Source organism: Cyrtonyx montezumae, unplaced genomic scaffold (genome assembly GCF_038088225.1).
Source record: "Cyrtonyx montezumae isolate F1298 unplaced genomic scaffold, pur_monq_1.0 scaffold_2, whole genome shotgun sequence".
NCBI classification, from domain to species: Eukaryota; Metazoa; Chordata; class Aves; order Galliformes; family Odontophoridae; genus Cyrtonyx; species Cyrtonyx montezumae.
Genome location: NW_027071936.1, coordinates 16636370 through 16659420, shown reverse-complemented (window position 1 = coordinate 16659420; position 23051 = coordinate 16636370). Strand labels below are relative to the sequence as shown.

Below are 23051 nucleotides of genomic sequence, written 5' to 3'. Positions count from 1 at the left end.
ACTGAAGTCTTTTTCAAACAGGCTATTTAAATACCTGAAAAGACCTAAAACAAATACTCCTTTCCGCATTAGTACTATTAGTTATTTTTCATTTGACAATGACGTTACCGTCTATTTTCTTAAATATAACATTCTAGTTCATGTGTGCATGTCATATAATCATTTTCCACCGTTACAATATGAAAGCTTTCTACCTTTTAGAAAAAATTTACAGTGAAAGCTATGTCACCTTGGTTGACAGCAGTGCACATTTACTCATAAATAAGTGTGACGTTTAAGTAGCAGTTGATAGGGTACCACAAGTGTACAACTGTACTGCAAGAACACATTGTTTACCACTATACCTTTGAGTAATGCTTTTTCTAACTAGAGTGAAATGTTATGTGCCTATCCATAGCAAGCCTCACATCAGAGGACAAGGCAGTCAGTGCAAGATCTGAGCTTTATATTTAATGCATAGTATTTAATTAGCATAACATGCTTCCCAAATACTACTAAAGCATAATACTTACATTTTTAATTGTGCTTAAAAGGCTTCATTACCTTCTATTTCAGTTTAGATGGTTTGATCTACAGTTGACATGGGCTTATCTTACTACCTCCATTCATACAAGAACTACTTTGAAGGGGGTGCCTTCACCACGTGACTGAGCTGCTCAAAACATGCAGTGTTAATGCACAGTACTGCCTGTACAGTCACATGCTGTAGAGGAACCATCCTTTGATTTGGGTCTGTGGGTTTCACAGTGCACATATCAAGATACAGAGGGGACCAATAACTTGAACATCCAGAAAAACTACTTTCAGATACAGTTTAACTTATTCCTACCACATTGCTCTTTTTTAAAAGTAATGGCAAGATTAGCTGTGGGGGCAAGCAGCACATCTGGTGCCACCAGAGAAAGAAGGGAACAGCAATGGTTTAGACAAGTCATTGCTCCACCTTAGTGGAAAGCCTATAAAATATCAAACTTCCAGAGAGCAACAGATCTTTCAGGGGTTTATTAGTTTAACAGGACTTATAAAAGTTACAAGAAAAGCATAAAATTTTAATAGCTCAAAACTGAAAAGCTTTCATGAGCTTAAGCTCAGCCTGTTTGGATCACAGCATGCTACAACTCTACAGTTGGGATGCGGGACAAAAATCCCCCAGATTCTCTTGCTTTTGTTTAGCCATCTTCTAAGCTCACACAGAATCTTGTACCTCAAATTGCCCTTCATACAAAACCCATGAGAATATTTAGAACTCTGAATATAGTTGACTTGCAGGTTCACTTAACCACAGCATGTCTAGTGATTTCTTAGTATTAAAGCTGGGGACTGAACCATGCAGCTGATGAAACCACTAAGGAACATTACAGTAGGGATACAGATACATTTATTTTCCTATACTGCATACTCAAGAGGCTTACCAGGCATAATTGCCCAACAGAAGAAACTAGTTAAAAATTCCATATTTCCTGATTTGAAGAGGTACTGTAGAAATCAAAGACTAGCATTTAAACACAGAAGACCCATAATAACCTTGAAAGATGGAATAACCACACTGACTTTCAGACAGACATAGTCTAATATGTGCCATACCCAGCAATTATCAGATGTAGCAGCTGGATTTTCTATGGCCATAAGCTCTACAAAATTTTTCTGACATTTATAGCCACCTTAGGATAATACTACAATCAGATTGTTGTTGATGCTAGCATAGTCAAAGGTGCTCAGAGTACAACCTTCACGACAGTGGCAGTGACAGTCCCCTTTATCTAGCAGTCTGCATAAGACCAAGTAAAGATGCTTTCTGTATAAAACACTCAAGTAAATTTTTTGAGAGCTGGTGAACAAACAGGCAGGCAGATGTCATTGCTTTCTAAGTCTTCCAGTGCAGGTACAAACACCCAGAAAAAAATAAAGTTTAGCACCACTCAGAATTGTGTACTTAATCTGAAATTGTTAAGTGATTCAGAAAGACAGAAAGAAGCCCCACTCTCTGCCAAAACAAAAAACATTCTGAATACTCAAGGTGACCTAAGGATGATAATGGCCCAGCAAACATACTCCATTGCCTGTAAGCCATGCCCAACCACAAACACAGAAGCACTAGAGGTTAAACAGGCAGGTTTTTTTTTTCCCACAAATGATGATTCTTTTTCTACTACCTACCCTCAGCCAGAGAGAGGATTAGTATTACGTAAAAAAATAAAAAACCCACATGAAAATTAAACCTTCACATGCATAAGGTAGTTGATCTGCATCACAACTGACTTCTCTCTCTAAAGTTTTAGACCTTGAAATGCTTTTTATTTAAAATGCAGCATGACCACCCTGGGTCCCCTATACTAATTAGACAGCTACACATTAAGTGCACATAGCACAAAACCCACCCAGTGGCTCTAAGGACTTAACCTTCAGTCACATGTAGAGGTGACCAAAGCAGAGACACATATTGTAGAAGTAAAGGACCTTAATTTATCTTCACCACATTAGAAAACAATGGTAGTACAGAGACTACAAATAACTCACCCAGATGGTATCACAAGAATACAGTCTGAAGCTTCATACTGTGAAAACACAAGGCTTTCTTCTTTGTACTGAAGAAGCCCACTTCCTATAAGAAGCAGGAAAAAATAATTAGCAATTTTTCAATAAATTTGAGTGACTAACAGTTTAAAAATTAATGACAAAAAAATTAAGAACGCCTAGTTTCAATACTCCACTTCTGGTAAACTAGAAAGAACTGGGCTTAATCTTAAAAGAAATCTAAAATATTTTTAATATAGTTTAAGAAAACCTTATTCCTCAATTTTCCTACTCCAAAGTGTAGCTCTTGCAGCTTAGATTTAGACATTTAACACATCTTTTACAGGTAACAAATACATCCTAATGTTTCACCTCCACAAACCCAAATGATAGAGAAAGTCTTAAGTAAAGAATGAAACGAGTTTATCAGAAATTACAATACTATAAAAGAAAAGAAAGTACCACAGTAACAACAAAACAATACAGAACTTGGCTACAGAAAATGAAAACCAACACAAAGACACTAGCTTAAAAAAAAACTCTGCTTACCTTACCAGACACACCCCCCAAATAGACAAGCACCTCCATAAAAAGATGCTCTCAGCTCCCCTGCCAACCCTTAAATAAGGTCTGGGAAGGGACAGATCCTGGCTCCACCCCTTCCAGCTACTCAGGTTCATTGCATGCACCTGAGCTCCCCTGGATTGGCCTTCTCTCCCACCAGGTACTCAATCACTGGTTGAGGCCGTGGCATTTCTGCTACAGTAATTAAGCCTCATCACCTGACAAAGAGTATATAAACCTTTCTTAGCTGTGGCTTGAAATTTCCAAACTAAGATATAATTATTCTGACTGCTATGTAAAGATGCTTAGAATTGTATTTTTAAGCATAGCAGTTTACATATTTGTGTGCAATTATTGACATATTTGTATTGCTTTAAATAGAGGTTAAGAGTTCTGCAGCCGTGCTCTAGTAGAGAACTTCAGAGCAGTATGATAAGAAATAAGCAATGCATATCATGGAATCATTAATGGGTAAGATTTGATATTGGCTTTTCTGGGTTTTGGGTTTTTTTTATCAAGTAAATATAACTTGTATGTCTGTTTTATCACTCCCCAGATGCTTAAAGAATTTTGTATTTCTATAAGCTTGTTATTAAACTAAGTAGAGGTAATAGCCTTGGTAAGCTGGCTTGTGAGTTATTTGATAATTGATAGCATTCATTGTATACTTTAAAACTCAGTTCTTGCTAATGCATTCAGTTTAATTACAAACTATCAAAAATGAAATTAATGGATTTGAGTTTGTGGTAGGTTTCCACTAGGGATTTGCATTTTATCTGCCAACACATCAGGATTTCCTAGGAATGAAAAGATTTAAGCACCTTGTAATAGTTGCTTGTATAAAATAAATAATTAAAATAAATAATTAATCCATGTAAAAGGATTGCAAAAGTATTCAGATCAGCAGAAAGAATCCCAGTTGCCTCTTCTTCCTTCTAGCACGGTACATTAGCACAATGGAATATATCCTCTTGTGCTTGATCGGACACTGAAATATTAAAGTGACTATTGTGTTTTTTTTAAATAAGTCATGATATCGATTATGTTTATGGTGATACAGTACAATTAGGTACTTAGAGAAACAAGTCTCTGGAAAGGGAATATCTTTGTTATAATACAGCTTCATATGTGCCAAAGGACAGCAGTAGTATAATGAAGCACTCATATGCCTTCTAAAACGCTACTGATGATGAAAAAAAACAAAGAAGTTGTCCTCACTTTTTGAAGAATTTTGCTATAGTATATTTCATACAAATACTTCTTGGGGATGGAGGATGGTTTCTAGAGAACAAGCTTCATGAGTAGAACTTGTTGATCTGATCATAGCAACATAGCCCTGGGAGGGTCTTCAAGAAGTTACTTGCACCAAAGCTGGATGGCAATGGGGCTCTCAGAGTGTTTGTGCTTTAGAGTCCTTCAGCTGCAGCAACATCACATGACTTCTATGTCACTCAGTCTTTTGGTATCTTAAGGCATTAGGTTTTTAACAGGTCACTTGCATCGTGCTGCATTTCCTTACAACATAGAAACCGTTCTTATAGACAGATCCAACAATGTCAAAGGAGGCCTGTGCAAGATGCATCAGCACAGTGTTCCAGGTGTGCAGGCTCAGTAATTTTTGAACTGCTTGAATTAGTTTCTTCAGTATATAAGGATACTTTGCATGCTTTCCTGTCCCTGGAGGCACTCAGGGCCAGGCTGGGTGGGGCCCTGAACAGCTTGATCTGGTGGGAGACGATCAGAACCAGGGACTGATTGATCCTTAAGACACCTTCAAACTTAAGCTGTTCTCTGATCCATGATTATGGCTTGAATGAATAACACCTTCAGTGGATACCAACAAGCAGAAAAAGCAGCACACAAAAAGGGCAGGAGTTGCCAAGCACTTGTGACAAATAAAAGCGACTGAAGGCTGTTGGCCTATGTCTTTAAGATGAATACTGTGACCACCAGGATGGTACAGCCCAAACACAAGAGTGTGAGTAGCATCTGAGGGAGCGGCAGGAGATGTCTGGCGCAGCAGCACCACGGCTCAGCGCTCCCTTGTGGGGAGCGCGGAACTGGATGGAGCTCCTTTGGCAGCAGCGAGCAGGCGAGGCTCACCAACTGTATTTAGAAATACAGACTCAATAGTTTGTACGGAGAGCGACAAGCTTCGCTTAACCGGAGGCCATTCTGTCAGCACACCGCCGCCAGGCGCGATCGGGGCGCCAGGCGGATTCGGGGCGAGCGGAGGCCCCGCCAGGGGGCGCTGTGGGCAGAGGCGTGACCGGCCCTGGGGCGGCCGCTGCCTTCCGCCCGTTGGTGTCCCCCGGCCGCGGTGGGAGCGGAGGTGGAGCGACTCGGGAGGGAAGAAGCGCCGCCAGAAGCCATGTCTGCGCCCGCTGGGTTGCCGCCGCGGCCCGCTGGTGCCGCCGCCGCTTACCCGGGCGGGCCCGGTGGGTTCCGGGAGGCCGCGGCCCCTCAGGGCTCTGCTCCGCGCTGCCAGAACGGTGAGCGGCCTGCGCGGGGCCTAGCGCGGCGGGCGGGGAGGGACCGGGCTCCGCGGCTGCGGTGCTCGGGGCGCGGAGGGCTCCGTCGAGCCGCTCGTTGGGGCCCATGGCCCGGTGGGGCCCGGTTGAGCGCGTCCTTGTTGGGCTGGGGCCGGGACGCGAAGGGAACTTAGGGGGGAAACGCGGAGTCTGCTGAGCTCGGCAAGCAGCGATAGGGAGAGGGCTTTTGCTTCTTCTGCTCTTCTCGCGGTTAAATGAGTTCATGGCGATTTTATTTGACTTTATTTTAAAGTCATTTATGTCCCAGTGCTGCTTTTTATTTTATTTATTTATTTTTGTGCATGTGTGCGCACAGGCGTTGTTTCGCACAAGCTAGAAAGCAGGATAATGACCTACAAAATTTGTACTTGTGAACGTTTCTCGTGTCTGAAGGGTCGCTGAGTGATAGGTTTCTCAAGTAGGCTTCGAGTAACTCGGTCGATCAGACAAAAGAACCGTGATGAGGAAGGTAATTAAATCATACCCTTCAGGAAAAAAACAGCTGCTACGGGTATATCCACCAAACTTTAATGTTGTCATGCTGGGACTCTTCAAAATTATTTAGAAAGCTCTGTCTTAGATGGCTTTTAATAAAAGCGCAACGTTATCAGAACTCTGATACTCCATCAGCAGTAACCTGGAAGTGTGTTTCTTGGAAACAAACAAAAGCCAACTTTGTTCATTCTCATGTTTGAATGAAACGGCAGTTTTTTTTTTTTTTTCCTTGTTGTTGTCAGTATTCCTTGTTTTAAACTTTATGGTAGATCTTTTTCCATCAGTCAAATATAAGTGTTTTTAAATATAAGTGCTTTTTTTTAATTTTGAGAAGCTTACATTACTCAGTAATTGTCTTCCATCTTTACTGTGTAACTTGCTAACTACTCCTGTTACCTTAGGCTTCCAAATATTGTTCCATGATATATATTTAATTTGTAGTCCAGACCTCTGCATTTGTCACTTTATGTACTTCAGCACCAGAATCGTGAAATTCTTAAATTAGTCTGTCAGTCTTTAAGCATTAATCTTGTGAAGTTACATAATGTAACACAAGATTTGAAGCTATGTTTTATAATTGTAATAGAAGGGATAGTGGGGGGGAATAGTGCTAGAAAAAAGTCTGTACTAGCAGTTACCATTTTGTCAGATAGGAAAAGTGTGAAAAACTAAAGTTTGAAATTTAATGTTACATCAGTATAACGGAGGTTAAATGTAAGTTACTTCAGTGAATGCAGCCATTTCTGTATTGGCTGTAAAACACACTGTCGTGCATCCTTGCAGATGTTTGGAGTGATCTGTGTGTTTTAATTTCATCACACTTGGATTTTTTCAGTTTAAGCTTTCGAAGCTGCTTGGATCTGATGAAAGCAGGGCTGATTTTTTTCCATAAGGAAGCTCATTGCACAGACAGTGATAGCAAAACGGATGTTCCACTTTGTCTTTAATAGGATTGGCCGATCTAGTAACCACATCCATTTGAGACCTCTGGAGACTTCAGTTTTAACAGAACTTCAGGTTAAAAATGAATAAATAAATAAATAAATTCCCTCTCAGTGTTCTCAATTTGATTCTGTTCTTAAATTTGGTGCTTAAGAAAGAAAGAGACTCTTGCTTGGCCTCTTGTTCTTCAGTTAGGGGCTTTAAGATGCAGTTCTTCTGAGTAAAGTGTTGCAGGCTCAAAATTAGTAGTGTAGTAGTTTTGCAGGTGGCTTTATTTGTAACATGAAAGTGGCTCTGAATGTCAGCTTAACCAAGTGTTGCTTGTTAAATCAGTGGTAAAATAACTATTTTTTTTCCAGTAGCCATTGTTAACAGCTTAATGCATTGACATTTCTAATGCTGTGTTGAATTCCCTTGCTTCTCTAGAAGATCTTTGTTTAGTATTCTCTGAGAGTTGGTTAAAAAAAGAAAGTACAGTTGTTATCTCTGCTAGCATTCTGGGATAATCGTTTTAATCATCTAGCGTTGTTTTGCCTCCCTCCTCAAATGTTAGGTCTTTAGAATAGTTATTGTTATATTTGAAGGGGAGGATAGACATAAGAAATTCCTGAGCGTGTTATGGAAACGGGAAGCTGATGAATTCCATCGCTGAGCTGCTGTGAGAGTCCAGCAGGACCCAGTGTGGCGGGTGGTGTGCTGGCAGTGAAGGTCACGCAGAACTGAACTAGGCAGGGCAGTGCTACCCCTTGTCCCTCTGTAAGAGACACCCGTGGGATCCGTGCTGCCTGCTTTCTGCAGTTGGGTACAGAGATACTAAAAGCAGCAGGGAATTCAGCTAGAAAGGCAGCGTGCATTCAGGATCTGTAGATTACACATGCATGGCAGAAGGCTAAAGAGAATGCATGGACAGAAATAATAGCAAACAACACTAGAAAACCAAGCTGATTTTACTAATTTACACGGGTGTTGGTGTTAATATAGCTGTGACACTTTGTGTTTGTGGTTTTCTTTTCCTTTGGCAGCACCTTTTTTTTCTGTGGAAAAGTGCTCATGTTCTTGGCATCCTGCTGCTAAGGCATTTGTACTTACATATTACAACATTATGAGGTATGGATTTGTCTATGGCAGGAGAGTTTCCCTGCTTTTTGTTACAGAGATGGCATATTAGCTGTATGCTTGCTGTGTGCAGATAAGGCTTTCACCTCCTTGTACAAAGTTTATGAAAGAGAGCTGTCAGGTGTTTGGGGAGGAAGGTACACTTGCTGAGACCGCAGGACAAGAATGTTCAATTATCCGGATTTCAAAACAGCGCCAAAAATAGACCCAGGTTTCCCGTGTTGAAAGTGGCCCAATTATGTAGTCATCATTAAAAGCCTCAGCTACTAATTGCACTACAAGTTACTTTCTAATCACGTTCTTTATGTTCAAGTGGATATGAAGCTCATTTCGGATGACAGGGATAATGTTTCATCTGTGGTTGTAAGATTTTGAAATCCAAATATGATGTCAGTGTATTTCTTGATTTCGTGGGATTTTGCTGTGTGCTTTTTGAACTCATAGTAGCGGGTTCTGTTTACAAGTGTGAATAAACATGACTTGGGCATTCTGTGATGTGGAAACTGGTATTTTGTACTGGTATTTCAACTGATCCATGTAGTGTGTGTTTGTAAAGCCTTGCAGTATCTAGCTCTGGTCTAAAAGTTGAATTGATATGCAACCGTTTGTTTAAAGTGAGGTCCTCCTAAACCAGTTTCTAAATTATGGCTGCTGAATAAACCAAATTCAGCATCCCACAACACAGACAAACAACTGCATAGAATGTTCAGCTAGAACAGCCTTCCTTGCCACCTTAAATGACATAGCTTCTGAAACCAGTAAACCTTGATCTAAGTTATTTGTGTACTTTTGAGTTTGCTTTGCGAAAGGCAGGTTGAAAATCTGCTCAAGTTCATCTAAGTGTAGCCTGTAGTTGTCAGTGAGTTACTAATTGGAAAATCTTTCTCTCTGAAGGAGGATAAACTGCAGAACATTATCAGGTAGGTTCCACTTGATGGTAACAGCAAATCAGAAGCATAAAATTACACACTCCTCAAAACTTAATGTGTTGTTGTTGCTTTTAAAAGCTCCAGTGCTTTCTTCCCCAGGGCCTTACTGTCTCTTTTACCTGGCACTCTTACATTACTGTTGCTTGTTCTTCTACTCGAGTTTTGGGTTGCCACATATGAAAGGGCATTTCTAGTTAGATCAATAAGTACTTTTGGATGGTAAGTTCCTTGCTTACATGATTCTGTTAACAAGTCATTATTACAGTTGCCCTGTAACTTAATCATAAAACACCAGGATGTTACTTGGACAGTGGTGACTTCATTCTTCGACAGAAGCATACGTGGGAGAAGTAATGCCTATGTACTGACACAGTCAGTAGAAGGAGGCAAATCAGAAATTCAGCATTCTCTCATCTGCTGTTGAATTTGAGTGGCGCAGCGTCACGCTGCATGTCCCTGTCCACCAAATGCTGGGAAATAACGTCACACAGCATGGCGTAAGCAGCAGGGTGTGGCAGTGTTAAGAAAGGAGATAGTCCAAGGAAATGCAAGTATGGTTTACTAGAAAACAGAGGTTAGGGCTTGGGAGTAGTCACCAAGAAAGACTGATATTTACCATTGATCAATTTATATAAGAAGTAAATAAAATTTGGACATACTATTTGCTGTCTCAACATGTACCCTTGCTGGACCGGTATGTAATAAACTTCTAATGCTGCAGAGCTGCTTGTTGGGATAGCTGAAGCTCTCTGATATCAATATCTTCTCTACCTGATATAAGTATAATGTAGTGAACAGAAGTGCCTCATTGGACACTCTGTGGTTTCATAAAAATGATAGTTTTCATAAATACAAAAAAATATGTTAAAGTGCTTCAGAGTAGTTGTTTTTTTCCTTATTTTGGTCGCCATATTGGGGATTTACTAAGACGAGTACCCGTGTTTTTATATATTATATTAGCTTACTCATTTGGCAGAAGCTTTTTGTTTTCCATATTCAGTCAGTTCTTGGAGTCATATTGTTGTAATCAGATACTGAAATACTGGTTTGGTGCTTGCTGTTGCTCATTATTTACTTACATATTTTCTTAAAATGTTCAGAATACAAATGTGATGTCTCAGGGTCTTGAGGTGGAAGCATATTTTTGTTTTTGTAATGGAAGAGATGCATTTTCTGGTACTTTTTTGTATATGCAAATGATTTTAGACGTGGTATTCTATATGCACTGTACTTGGTCCGTTCATTTTGTTCTACTGATGGACACTGACCTCAAATATAGGAGGAAAAAACAAGAACAAATTGTGTTTTAGCTACAAAAAGTAGAGTAGATTCGCACTGCTATCAGATGCACCTTTAATCCATGAGACACTTTTTCTTCATTTCAGGTCCTGTGCAGAGTCAGATGCAGTTCCATTCTGGCTATGGTTTGCCTCCTCCAAACTACAGTGCACCCTCAGGACACTATTCTGAAGTGCCCAATAAAGCTGTTCCATCACATTTGGATAATCAATACAGAGCCAGTTACCAGTCTTCTTACTATTCAGCACCAGCACAAAATGTTATGACACCACCTGTGGGAACCAACGTGTTGAATACATGGGAATCACAGCAGTTCTACAACAAAACTCCTCCCCATACAGTGGGGTTGACTGAAGGACCCATTCAAGGAGCAGTACCATCTGGATCCTACTTGCATACAAGTGCTCAGCAGTCATATTCTGCGTTTGGTGATCACTACAACTCTTCAGTCAGCTCATCAGTTGCATCTCAGGGATTTCCCCTTAATTCTGATCATTACACCATGCCCATGGTTTCTAGTGCCATGTATCCTAATGTTTCCTATCCTCCTGTGGCTGCTAGCAGCGTGTATGAGCAGGCATTTACCTCTCAGAGCCTTCCCGCAGTTGGACAGTTCAAAGAGACAAACACATTTTCTAGCCAGAGTACATCAGTACCTCATTCACTTCAACAGCACGTCCCTGTGGGATATAATTCTACATTATCAACTATTTCATCTGCTCAGTCCTTTCAGGACAGCCTCAACAAGAATCTCACTGGATCCGTTGCTAAAGTAAACAACCAAGTAAACAGAGGTACAGTATTATTATTTAAAGGCTGCACCTGGGAAACATCAGAAGTGCCGTACTTTTGTTGTTTTGTACTTGATCATTCTGTGAAATTCTTCATTATAATTTTTAATTCTATCTGTTCTGAGAGCTTTTCTCATTTGGTTGCCCCAGTCCTCACAAAAGCAGTTAATGCTATCACTGATGTGCTTCTGTTGATAGAAAAAAACACTACTGGGGAAAGTTGAAAAGTTATTTGTTGTTGTTTTTTTTTTTTAAGTAAGTTGACTTACAAGGTAAGTATTTCATGCTGTTTTGAAGGAGGATGATGAGAATTTTTTTTGTTGTTGTTTGTTCGTGAACATGTATACACTCTTCTCTCTTGAGACAGTTCAGAAAAATTAGAAGCTTAAATGGGTTTGGGGCCAATTATTTTGTGTTTTTTTCAAGAAGCATTTGCATGTGATGTCTTTTTAGGTGATTGTAGCTGTTTTGTTTTTTTTTTAATGAGCATCGTTATTTTAGCATTGTTGTGGCAGTAGAGAATGTGGTGGGGAGACTGCCAGTTGAAGGCAAGCACGGTCAGTCCTTGCTGGTAGCGTCAGCTTCTGCTGCTTTGTGGGAAATGTGACTGCAAGTTCGTGGGATAGGAAAAGTGGAAGGAATTAGATGTGTGTGAGGGGAACCTAGGTAATGAAACATTTTGCTTCCCTCTGAGGCTGTCTTCTCTAAATAGCGTGTGGAAGAAAATTCTGGTTGTCCTTCTATACTAGTAATATTCTGACTTGAAGCAGTTCTGACTTGTAAGCTGTAGAAGAAAAGTAGTTTTCTGATGAGATGGGTATTAGTGAGCTGTAGAATGTTTCCTTCTTTATGCCAAATCTTTCAGATTATAGATTAACATCAAAATTGGTTTTGGAGTGCTTGTAGCTGAGGCTTTTGAAGACCAAGGAACATGTTTTTGATGATAGTAAAGCTCTGAGTGGGAGCACAGCTTAGCTTAAACCAAGTTCATCCAGTGCATGTCTGGGTTGACTTTAGTTTCTGTGTTGTTTTGTTTTGTTTCCAATCTGAGTGGTATTCTTCAGCTCAGTTTCTAGAGATTTGAGTTCTGTCTCTGGTATTCTTGTGCATGTTTATTTAATATTTCAAAACTAAAACAAAATCCTGTAAAAAAAAAAAAAAAAAAAAGAGGGAGGGCTTGACAAAGCTTCTGAGAATAATAGTATTTAAATACTTAAGCATAAAAAAATGAATTATTTCAAGGACTAACCGTTTAAAAATGTGTCTGAAAACTCAGTTATCTTCAGTCTAGAACCAATAGCTGTACTTCCTGGAATTCATGTATCTTTCCAGGATGCTGAACTACTTGTATGAAAATCATATATTATTTATTCAGCATCTTTCCAGAGTGGTGAGATTTGCAGTAGCCATATGAAGACTATCTGTTATATGTTCAGACTTTACGATTTAATTTACAGAGGTTTCTCATTTAAATGCATATCAATTTGATTTTCTTTGAAGACTATTATTTGTTCATAACTGTTTTTGAATGGAAGGGCTGTATTATGGGTGAGACAGCAGAGCTGGCCAGACTCTGCAGAGCAGTATGAGCCATGAGTAGCCTTCCAGAGCCATTCAGTGCAGTTTAAGCGAGTGATTGAGGTTATAGAATCACAGAATCCTTTGAGTTGGAAGGGACCTTTGAAGTCTGTCTAGTCCAACTGCCCTGCAGTGAGCAGGGACACCACAGCTAGATCAAGTTGCCCAGGGCCTGATCCAGCCTTATGTTAAAAGCCTCCAGAGATGGGGCATCAACTGCATCTCTGGGCAGCCTGTTCCAGCACCTCACCACCCTCACTGTCCAAGACTTCCTCCTTGCTTCCAATGTTAATCTGTTCTCTTTAAGCTTGACAAGCTACGCGTGTCCTTGAAGAACTAGTAGTAATATCAAACTTAAATTTCAAAGAGCTTATGATTGAAGTCATTGTGGTAATGGCATGTAATAGGTACATACTTTCCAGTTACCAAAATAAACGCTAATCCACTGTTTGTTTTGTTTGAGCAATATTATAGTATTTCTTTTTCTTTTTTTTTTTTTTTGCTGGATTGTGATCATAATTACATATGCCACATTCAGACTCTTTTTGAGCTTGTAAAGCTGTTCAGATAAGCATGCCCTCTGCCTCTCCGTGCAGTGAACTCTGTTGAGAAGCTGATTTATTTGGAGCATAACTTCTTTCTTTTCAGTCTGAACTATTTTTCAGGTTGAAACTCAGTGCAGAAGTGATTCTGTGTTTGCTGACAGGGAGAGAGCAGATTAAGGTAGCAACACGCAGCAGACTGAAGGGAAAGCAGTCTGATTTACTGGCAATGTTGGCACGATGAGCTGAAATACTGCTCAAATAGCAGCTTTCACTTGGATTCACAGCAGTTTAAGAAATTTGGGCTGAACTAGCATGGTCCCACTCTTTCTGTGGTATTGATGCAAGTACTTGACTGCATTATACATGTATACATGTATACTATACAGCTACTATGTAGCTGTAGGTGTTCCATCAGACTTGAGTTATATGTGATAACTCCTTTAGATACAGATTTAATTCCCACTATGCAAGTAGGATTCGTTGCCTACCAGTTTCTCATTATATAATTTAACAGGTTGACATGGTTAATGAAGTATGAATGTTGTTTTTGTTTGTTGTTTTTTATTGGTTGGGTGGGGTTTTTTTGTTTGTCATGTTTTAAGTATAGAATTCAATATCTTTTGCTTAAAATGTATTAAAAACACTGATAAGTTGGCCAGAAAGATGCCAAACAATTGTTTCAGATGCTTTTTGGAAGACTGGAATACTTTCTGAATTTCTCTGTGCAGTTTTATTGTAATCAGATGGAGTACTTTTAAACAGAGAATTCAAAGTGTTGGCTGTCCTAAAAAAACCAAAAAACTAAAAACAGTGGAAACTTGAAAATTACTTGCCATTTTTTGTACAACTTTGTAAAGAGTATAACATGCTGGCAATCTAAGGAAATGATAAACAGTTCAGAAAAACAAATTTTATGGGGAACACTGAGAGGGATGAAATATTTGAGAAAACAATGTCAGAAAACAGTTTCAGTCTGTTCTGTGCAAAACTGCTTGAAAATTGCTTAAGATACACTGGAATTTAACTGTTTTCTAAGACTGTTCATGTAAATAAGTTTTGATTACCCTCTCCTACTGCTAGTTGCTGTACCAAGAGAACTTTCTGTCGTTGCGATTTTTGATTATGTATTTCAGCAGAAGTATAGAAATATATTATCACGATATCTGTCTAGAGCAGTGCTATCCTATGTAAATAATACTCTGTATCGCTCAGAGCTTTTGTCTTTCTAGGTCAGTAGCTTTCTTTATTTTTCCAGCTTATCTCAGTTGAAATTCTGATTATCTCAGTACTTTCCAGGCAGTGTGGATCTGTGCGTTTTGTCAGTGAGAATGCCCAAATTTTACTAGGGTCTCTGCCCATCACTGAGGGGAGAACTTCTGAGGATGTATGGGATGGATTTCTTTGCTTTATGTATCTTGTCTGCTGTGCTGCAGGCAGCTTGACCTGGAGACACTTGAATTTCTTGACCTCATGTATGTCCTTCCCCTTACGTCAGATTGGGATCTAAAGTCCTTGCTGCCCCACTTCTGTAGGAATGTTATAATCCTGTGTGTATAGTGCACAGATGTGGCTAGAAAAAGGGCAGAGGTTTGCAGCTGAGATGTGGAAAGTTGTGGAGATAGGATGCTGCAAGAAGATGGTAAACGTCTCCATAGTAATTAAATGGAAGGATGTAATAGTAATTAAGGAAGGATGGAGGAAGAGGCCAATCAAGATCATTTCTGTGGCAGCTCAAAACGGATGGATTTTTAACCTCTTCTGAAAACTTGATACTGCTGTGTTAAACTGCTTCTTTAGGTCTCAAGTTGGAAATAAAAACTTCTGGTATAGTGTATAGGAAAAATTATGCTTTATCTCTGATTCTCACATTTCCAAAGGTTGTTTCTGTAGTGTGTCTTTTAACAGGACATCTTTATTGGTGCAAGGTTTTTATAACCAAGGAGTTGGTTACAAAATCGTTTGGTAATTTTTAGTACAGGGTATCCTCACGGTTGAAAGGCATGAATGAAATGTTAGCGTGCATTAAGAAAGGTTTATAGGGGAGAGGGAAAATAGAGAGAACGTTGTGTCCACTGAGATGGGGTTTTGTATTTTCTGCAGCATAATGAAGGTCTTCTTTGATGTGGGAATGGCCAACCAGCACTGTCCTGGATAAGCTGATGGGAAACTTCAAGCATGTGTTCAGTCCAGCTTTGTCTCTGAAATGCAGTACGCTATCTTGAACTGATTGGTACCTGTGTTGAAAGACATGGTCTTGCTACTAGACAAGAAAAAGAGAATATTAGTAAAAAATTTACCTTAACCGTCGGTTCTCTCATGATGAGTCATTAACGTGTTTTTTCAGATTAAATTTGTTCCCTTTTACATGTAGCTTCCCAAAACTTTCCAGTCACCAAATCAAGTTTAACATGCAATTTCACAACTTCCATAAAAAGAGAAAAGCTGTATTATTTTTCTGTTCCAAGTTTTAAAACATTCTCTTACAGTAGTAATGAGGGAGATTAATCCTATTCGGATAAGGATGTACATCATTTTGGGAGAAATTTTGGGATAGCTTATGCTTGAAAATAGGAATCTAGTATCTGACAGGAGAGTACTAAATCTTCAGCTAGTTCAAGCCACGTCAAGTTAGTTTTGACTTTAAGCGTGTGGTGCTGTTAACATGTAGAGTGCTTTATGGCAGTGCTTGAAATTGCAAGCATTGCTTTATTAACATGAAGCGTGGGAAGTACCAAAATCCCATCCAGAACTCTTGCTGCTACTAAAGCAAGGTAAGCGCGCTAACATCACAGATCTTCCCAAGTCATCTCATTTGTCTTGCTTGAGGAAACTACACAGTTGTTGTGCTGCCAGAACATTGTTTCTGCTGGCAGACGCTAGTGCTTCCTTGAGAAGTCCATGAGGTGTTGTGTGGAAACACAGGTTACAGCAAGTACATTTCAATAGAAAATGCTGTGTGCGTGTACTTCGGAGAAATATGTTTCACTCTAGGTTTTGATAGTTGTTGCAGAAAAGTAGTATGTGTACTACATGCTGTATTTAAAAACTGCATTATGAAGAAAAGTGCCATTAAGGTGACAAAAAGGACACTGTCAATTTTGAAGATGAGTAAGAAATACAAGAGGGTCATTTTAAACCTCTTTCTGCACCTCTAAAGGAGGCAGGAGGCCTCAACTTCCCCATAAAGTCCTGTCAAATATCAGCTAATTTATTCAGGAAAAAGTTTGGGGTTGTATGTGCTGCACTATTATTTGTGCAGGGGAAGCAAAGCTAAAATTACACGAGCATCCGTCGGTGAAATCTGTAATTTAAATTAATACTTTGAAACTGTAAATGTCTGAATTTTGTTCCAGCTTAATTTCTATTTTGGTATGCTGAGTCATGGAGTTGGTAAAATATTTTTTTCCCATTCTTCTTTTTAGTAGTTTGGTCTGTCAGAAGTTCTTGAAAAGTAGTTGTTTCTAAAGAGAATGATAATATAATGTTGTAAATAGAGAGTGACTCTCGTTAATGTGAACATAATTGAACTTATACTGTCCTTATCTGTTAGGATTTTCAACTGGACTGTTAAATCTCTCAAAGCATCAATCTGACTATTTTTAAAACAGATCATGCCTAATCAAGATGTTTAAAATACGTAAGAAGTTCTGTGAAAGCCCTTGGAGCAGATTGCTTTGAAATGGGTTTTCTTATTGGGTAACAAATTGCACAACACCTGGAGCTTGGGAGGGAGGCAGAATCTTCCTGGTCACACAAAGCTGACTTGCAGGTTTCCTGCTTGTGAGAGGTATATGGGTAGGGCGAAAGCCCTGTGTTCCTCTCATCTAGTAAGAGGAGAACCCCTGAAAGTGTTGTGTTTGGGAGATGGAATAAAAAAGCATCCATTTAGCTTCTGCTTAATCTTGGTTGTGCCGGCTTACATCTTCCTTTCTGCTGTTGGTTGTCAGAGCAGACTGCTCATTTTAATGAATTTTTTTAAATTACAGACCTTTAACATTAGATACAACCATCTTTTCCATGAATGCTTGCGTGAAGGCATCTCTCTGAAGTACTGTGTAGTTTTTGTGATTGTGAAGTCAACATTAAATATAGTTGCTTGTGTAAATACAGAAATTAAAAAAAAAAAAAGCGTTCCTACTTTCTGCTGTTGTTTTCAGGTGGCACTGACTCTTCACAGCCCGTGCACTCTGTGAGCCAGAGCGTTCAGGTTACCAAGCCTGGGGTCGGGATGCCTGCTTCCTCTGCTCTCATCTCCTCAGTGAGGACACCGGCTCCAGGCCTTTCTTCACAGCCACGGTCCTCACCCTCCATTATACAGTCGCTGGACTCAGTCCTTCAGGAAGGTACTAAAAGGAATTGGGAAGCTCTAATACCCTGTTCCACGTGCAGATTCAAATGCTGGAAGCTTTACTGCTCTTCTGCGTTTGTCTTATTAGAGGACTTCTCCCATCTTGTCAAGCTCCGTTAGTGTTCGTGGCACTCTGATTCTATTTGCTCTTTATTTTTCCCTCTTCTGTTTTACCTACTCTGGTTATATATTATTGCTGGCTTGCCTGCCTTATTGGCACTTGCATGTCTGTTCCTTGCAAAGCACTTTTCCTAGTTCCCTTCATTTTCTAAACAGTTGTTCAGGATTCAGAGAAGAAGGTAAAAATATCTTCTGTAATCAATCTGTTGAAAAGTCAGATATAAACTGCCAATAGTGGATTTGTGTTCTGTTTTTTTAATGCCTAGCTGCAAGCTCCTGTGGAAAGCTGTTGCAGGAGTTTTGTGGGAGAGCAGAGGGGTCCTTAATTAAGCTTCTTCCTGTTCTCATTGGTGGCCTCGTGATAAAGAGCGGGTCTTCAGCATTCTGCCTTGCTAATTCAGCAGTGATATTTTGTGTTGCCTTTTAGGCTGTTTATTATCTCTGTTTCTAGTGTTCCTAATCTTAATTTATTGCAGTGATTTCTTTCTATGTTTTCTTCTGGTAATTTCAGAATTTTAAATCCTTATGAAAAAATAACTCTGTGTGTGGAGTGGGAGTAGACATTGGTTTTAGTCAGAACAAGGTGACATAGCTAGCTTTCAATATAATTCCCAAACCTATAGCATTTGGCAATCACACCATGCTTTTCATTTCCAACTTTCAACGTACTCTGATACCTGTGTCTCCTCTACTTCCATTTCTTCTTTTTCTTCCTTTGGAGTAAGGAACCTAAAGAAATAATTTCTGTGGAAAAAAAGTTAGAATCAGTTCACAAAGATAATTATTCATTGCTACCAAGTCCTGTGTACAGTGTGCTTTTCCGAACTGTGCTTGATTTTTGCACAGTTCTATAGATCGCTTTGGTCCTGGAGTTTAGTTGTACTGCAGGTGTGTTTAGTAGAAAAAAATGCTGCTTAACTTCCAAAGAAACAGCATAACCTTATTTCAGATGAGAATAAGGACTTAGTTGTTCAATTTTGCTTGCTATATATATCACTGTATGTATGTGTATGTTTTCCGCAGTGGTTCCTAAATAATGTACCATGTGTTCACGTGGAAACAGATACAAACACTGTGGTCACTGCTGAACTCTACACTAAACTCAAAATCATTTATGTAAGTGGAGGTTAGTGCACTATATAGCTGGATTAGCACTCTTCACACACAATGCTTTGCCTACATCAGGAGTATGTAGCTAAGTCACCAGGAGCTGATTTATTTACATTATTGTAATCAATGTTGAATTTTCCTCAACAATGTGATGTTTCTACTTTTAGATGGTGATATTTTTATAAGCACTAGAAGACTTTTTAAACTTTTTTCAACCCAGGTTCTGTTTTAGGAGTCTGAAATATGTACTCTTGGAATAACTCTTTAGCACCAATTAAGTGTGACAACTTATTTTGTAGAAATTAACCTACTGAAAAAACCAAACATTTTCTGAATATATCTCTGTTTTATTAGAATTTCACCTGTGTTTCTCATACAGGGATGAAATCGACTGATTTTTATCACGACAGAAGTGTTGTCTGCATGGAAACCTGGAAATGCAACTTGCATTATTTTACACCTGTTTCTTTGTTTTAAGCCCATGTGCAGGCATTCTTATGTAGCATATAAATATTGTAATCTTTTAATTGGGTAAGTTCTTACAGGGGAGGAAAAAGCACCTAAAATGTGTCCAAGCCTATTTCATCTTAAATATCCATAGTGATGTAATGCAGATAAAGTAATCTACTTGAAAATGGCATCCTGGAGATGAACTTCTGTATGCACGTGTCCTGTCTGGATGTTTTTTATATACTTCCTTAGGTTCTGTGTTGTTGAGAGGAACTGATGAGTAACTGAAAATAATGGCAAGCAAAGAAAAAGAGGAGAGTTCACTTAGTAAAAATTACTGTTTGCAGTATTAAAGTGTTCTTATTCTTGTAGCATGTGCATTGAAAATATGAGGCTTATGCAACTGAAGACCCTTAAAATGTAGTCTATTTTTGCATGTCCTTATTTCGTTTTCATTTTTGGTGAGGTGTCTGTTACAAAACTTAACCCACATAACTTTACACTTGATATATTTAAGTCTCTTATTATATGAGTGGTTGTTACTTAGAGTATCTGGATAGTTTATTTTGTAGACAGATGAGTTCTTAGTATAGTTTAGCACTTTCCTTCCATTTTTAAGCAAGGAATCCTTAAGACTGAAGATTTTAACAAATTATTGGCCACTGTAAATGATACTGAGCAGAATGGGTTATCTCATCATGATTAGTTATGATAACACTTGAATTGCTGTGTTCAGCCAGCCGTGCCTGTCCTTCAGGCCCTTGGTCTGGCCTACTGGTTGTGCCACTGGACTGTGAACCAGAATGGGAAGCTTCTGCATCTGGGATGGACTTTTTAAACGAGGTTATTTTTCGACCAGAGCAGTTGACAGATTTTTTGGGGTAGCTGAATGGTTGTGTTGGCAGAATGCAGCAGTATCCTGAAGGCAGAAATTTGTAGTACTGCTGGCAACAAAAATCAAAACAAAAAATCTATCTGAGCTGCTAAGTTAAGAGTTAAGCTAGCCTCCAGACTTCATAATGTCATAGCTTCTCATTACTAAATTTCTGTCATTCACATATTTTTATTTATATTCAGTATTCTTTCTGAACTGCATGTTATCATCACATATGTGACTGGTGACTGGAAGAGGAACAGTTCTAGAAATAGGAATCTATTTACTTGTTTGTGTTTTTTTGTTTGTTTTCCCCAACATGTTACAAAGGTTCAAAAGGTGGCCTAGTAGAATGACTAATTCCTTTCCTTCTGTTTACCCATGCTTGGAATTTCTGCACTGGTGTGCCCTTTTGAGGTAGATCTACTTCCTTTCTTCCCATCTGTGATATTACTAGGAATGTCTTTGTGCTCACACACTGTGCTGAGCTTCTTTCACTGTGACGCCTGTTCCTGTTTCACTTCATCTTGTTACCACTCCCTGTTTTTTTCTCCGTTACTGGCATGTCAGTGATTTTTTTCCTTCATTGTGATTTAATTGTTCTGTCTCATTCATTAGGAATTCTCCTAGGCCTGAGAAAAACATGTTGTCTCTTCAGCTATCATCTCTTTTAGGGCGGAGAAAGTTCTTTTTGCTTATTTGTTTGGTTTTTGTATCCTTATCTAGTGTACTTTGTAGCCTTCTTAGAAGATGGGTACGTGAAGGCACTGAGTTAGTCCTGTGTGTTAACTGGACCAAGAAACCAAAACGTTACACCTTGGTTGTCTTCATTGTGTCTTACTTACATTGAGGAGTAACTTGATGGAAGTTGTGAGAATGTTCATTCATGTGCTAGATGGAAGGAAATAACATCAGTCACTTTCTGCAGTAAGCTCTGTATGAAAAGTACAGCTTCCCAAGAACCTTGTGATACAGTTTGCTGTGTTTTCTTTTTACTTCTAATGTGTGTAGATACTCTTTGCCTTGACTCTGTTGTTTCTCTTAAGTGAAATTGAAACAGTGCTCTGAGACTGCTAACATTAAAAAAAAAAAAAAAACACCATGAAAGTAACAGAATTTGTACTTGATATTTTAATTAAAATAAAGATTTATGTAGATTTAAGTTTGAAGTCAGGATTAATAAATACCATGTTGGTTGCAGGTCGTTTAACTTAGCCGTGACACATCTGTAGTGCTTAATAGTGTTGAGATAAGAAGAACCAACTAGTGTAATGGTGACACTGTTTCTATGGAGAGTAAAATCCCAAACTCCTGAGTTTTGAATATTTAGATCGTGCTGCAGTGCTCCACCAGATAACTGGAGGGGAAATTAAATTTCTTCATAGTATGTCTCTTTCTGGCTGCAAGCATATTTCAAAATCTGTCCTCACCCTGTCCTGTGGCAAAAGAAATTTAAGATTTCTTGGAAATGTTTAGGCTGTAGTAACATTGCTTATTAGTAATAAAGTACAGCATCACACTTTACTCTTTTTAAAGAAGTGGTATGTGCATGTGCTGGTTTTGTTCACATATGTTTGTTTTAAATATTGTCTGTGTATGGTTTGGAGTTGCCTGTGAGTTGTCACCAGATCTTAAATGTGAATGGTATTTTTTAAGTATTTAAACGTGTCTCTACAAACTTGAATTTAGGCACTAATTCTAAAATAACAGTAAGTGTTCAGGTTTGCCTAGTTGAAGTTTCACTGAATGTGTTACTGAAGTGTACGTTTGTATTCTTATACATCACAGCAGCATTATGTTTCGTTATTTTCTGGATGTGTTCACACTTTGAAGTGAATGCCTCTTGCCTTAAAGGGGCAGCTGTGCCAAGTGAAAGTTGAGTATTGGTGCTTTCATAATGGAATTTAAAACTACCTGGTAAAGAACACATTTATATATAGATGTTGGTTTATGTAGGTATTCCCATGGCCAAACTGATATTAAACATGCATAGAAGAAGTCTGTGTGTATATAATTTACACACACAGACACAAAACTTTCTGCTAACTCCTGTGTTACTAATACTAAAGTAGCTCACTAAAAACTGCTTCTGCTCTACATAGTTCATAAATGAACTGTAGATCTAGTTCCCTAGATGGTGTTCATTTAACTGTTTGCATGTTGGGATTTTCTCTGGAATGGCTAATATCTCTCACTTCTATTGCAATGATTTGTGACTTTTGTTTCTCATCTTTCCTGTCTGTCTGATTCTTGTTTGTGCTTTCCACTTCACAGGCATGCAGTATGGTGGATATGTTAATAATCAAGCTAGCTCTGCACCAACTCCCTTGTCATCAAGTTCAGATGATGAGGAAGAGGATGAGGAGGATGAGGAAGCAGGTTGGCTTTAGCTTTACACCAGTATCTTATTCTCTTCCTACTCAAGTTTTGTTCCATATTTCCCTCCCCTGAAATTATTTTTCTTTCTTTAAAACAGAAAATCACTTAGACTCAGTATGTGTCAAGTTAACTAGAAACTTCCCAACCATTATGTACCATTGCAAACAAAAAGGAGTTTGGTAGTGGTCGGCAAACTTTGTTTGTTTACATATTGTTATCAGATGTTTAATGTATCTCATTAAGTAATATTCACAGCTCAAAAGAGTCACTGAGTTTTAATATTTTTATTTGAAGTGGGTTTTAAATTACCAAGTGAAGATACGAGCCTTTTAGAACTCTAGATTTATAATTGTTTTGCAAGAAAAGCAACTGCATGCCATTTTTATAATATTAGTGTTTACCTGGTTTCCCGTTCTGTGTATAGGAAAGCCTTAATATTAATGTAGTAAAGTAAATATTAGAAGTT

General features: G+C 38.8%; 1 protein-coding gene across 4 annotated transcripts in view; it reads left to right on the top strand.

The window, feature by feature from the left end:
- Positions 1-5394: 5394 nt before the first annotated feature.
- SEC24B (SEC24 homolog B, COPII coat complex component) overlaps positions 5395-23051 on the top strand; it is a 108745-nt gene continuing 91088 nt past the window's right edge. For 2 of the 4 annotated variants that reach the window (XM_065736488.1, XM_065736489.1), the window contains exons 1-4: positions 5395-5570; positions 10477-11184; positions 17462-17647; positions 22481-22585. In XM_065736488.1, the coding sequence (XP_065592560.1) occupies positions 5450-5570; positions 10477-11184; positions 17462-17647; positions 22481-22585 (1120 nt within the window). In that variant the 5' untranslated portion in view covers positions 5395-5449. The remainder of the gene's footprint in view (positions 5571-10476; positions 11185-17461; positions 17648-22480; positions 22586-23051) is intronic. The other 2 variants (XM_065736486.1, XM_065736487.1) reach the window with 2 other exon arrangements.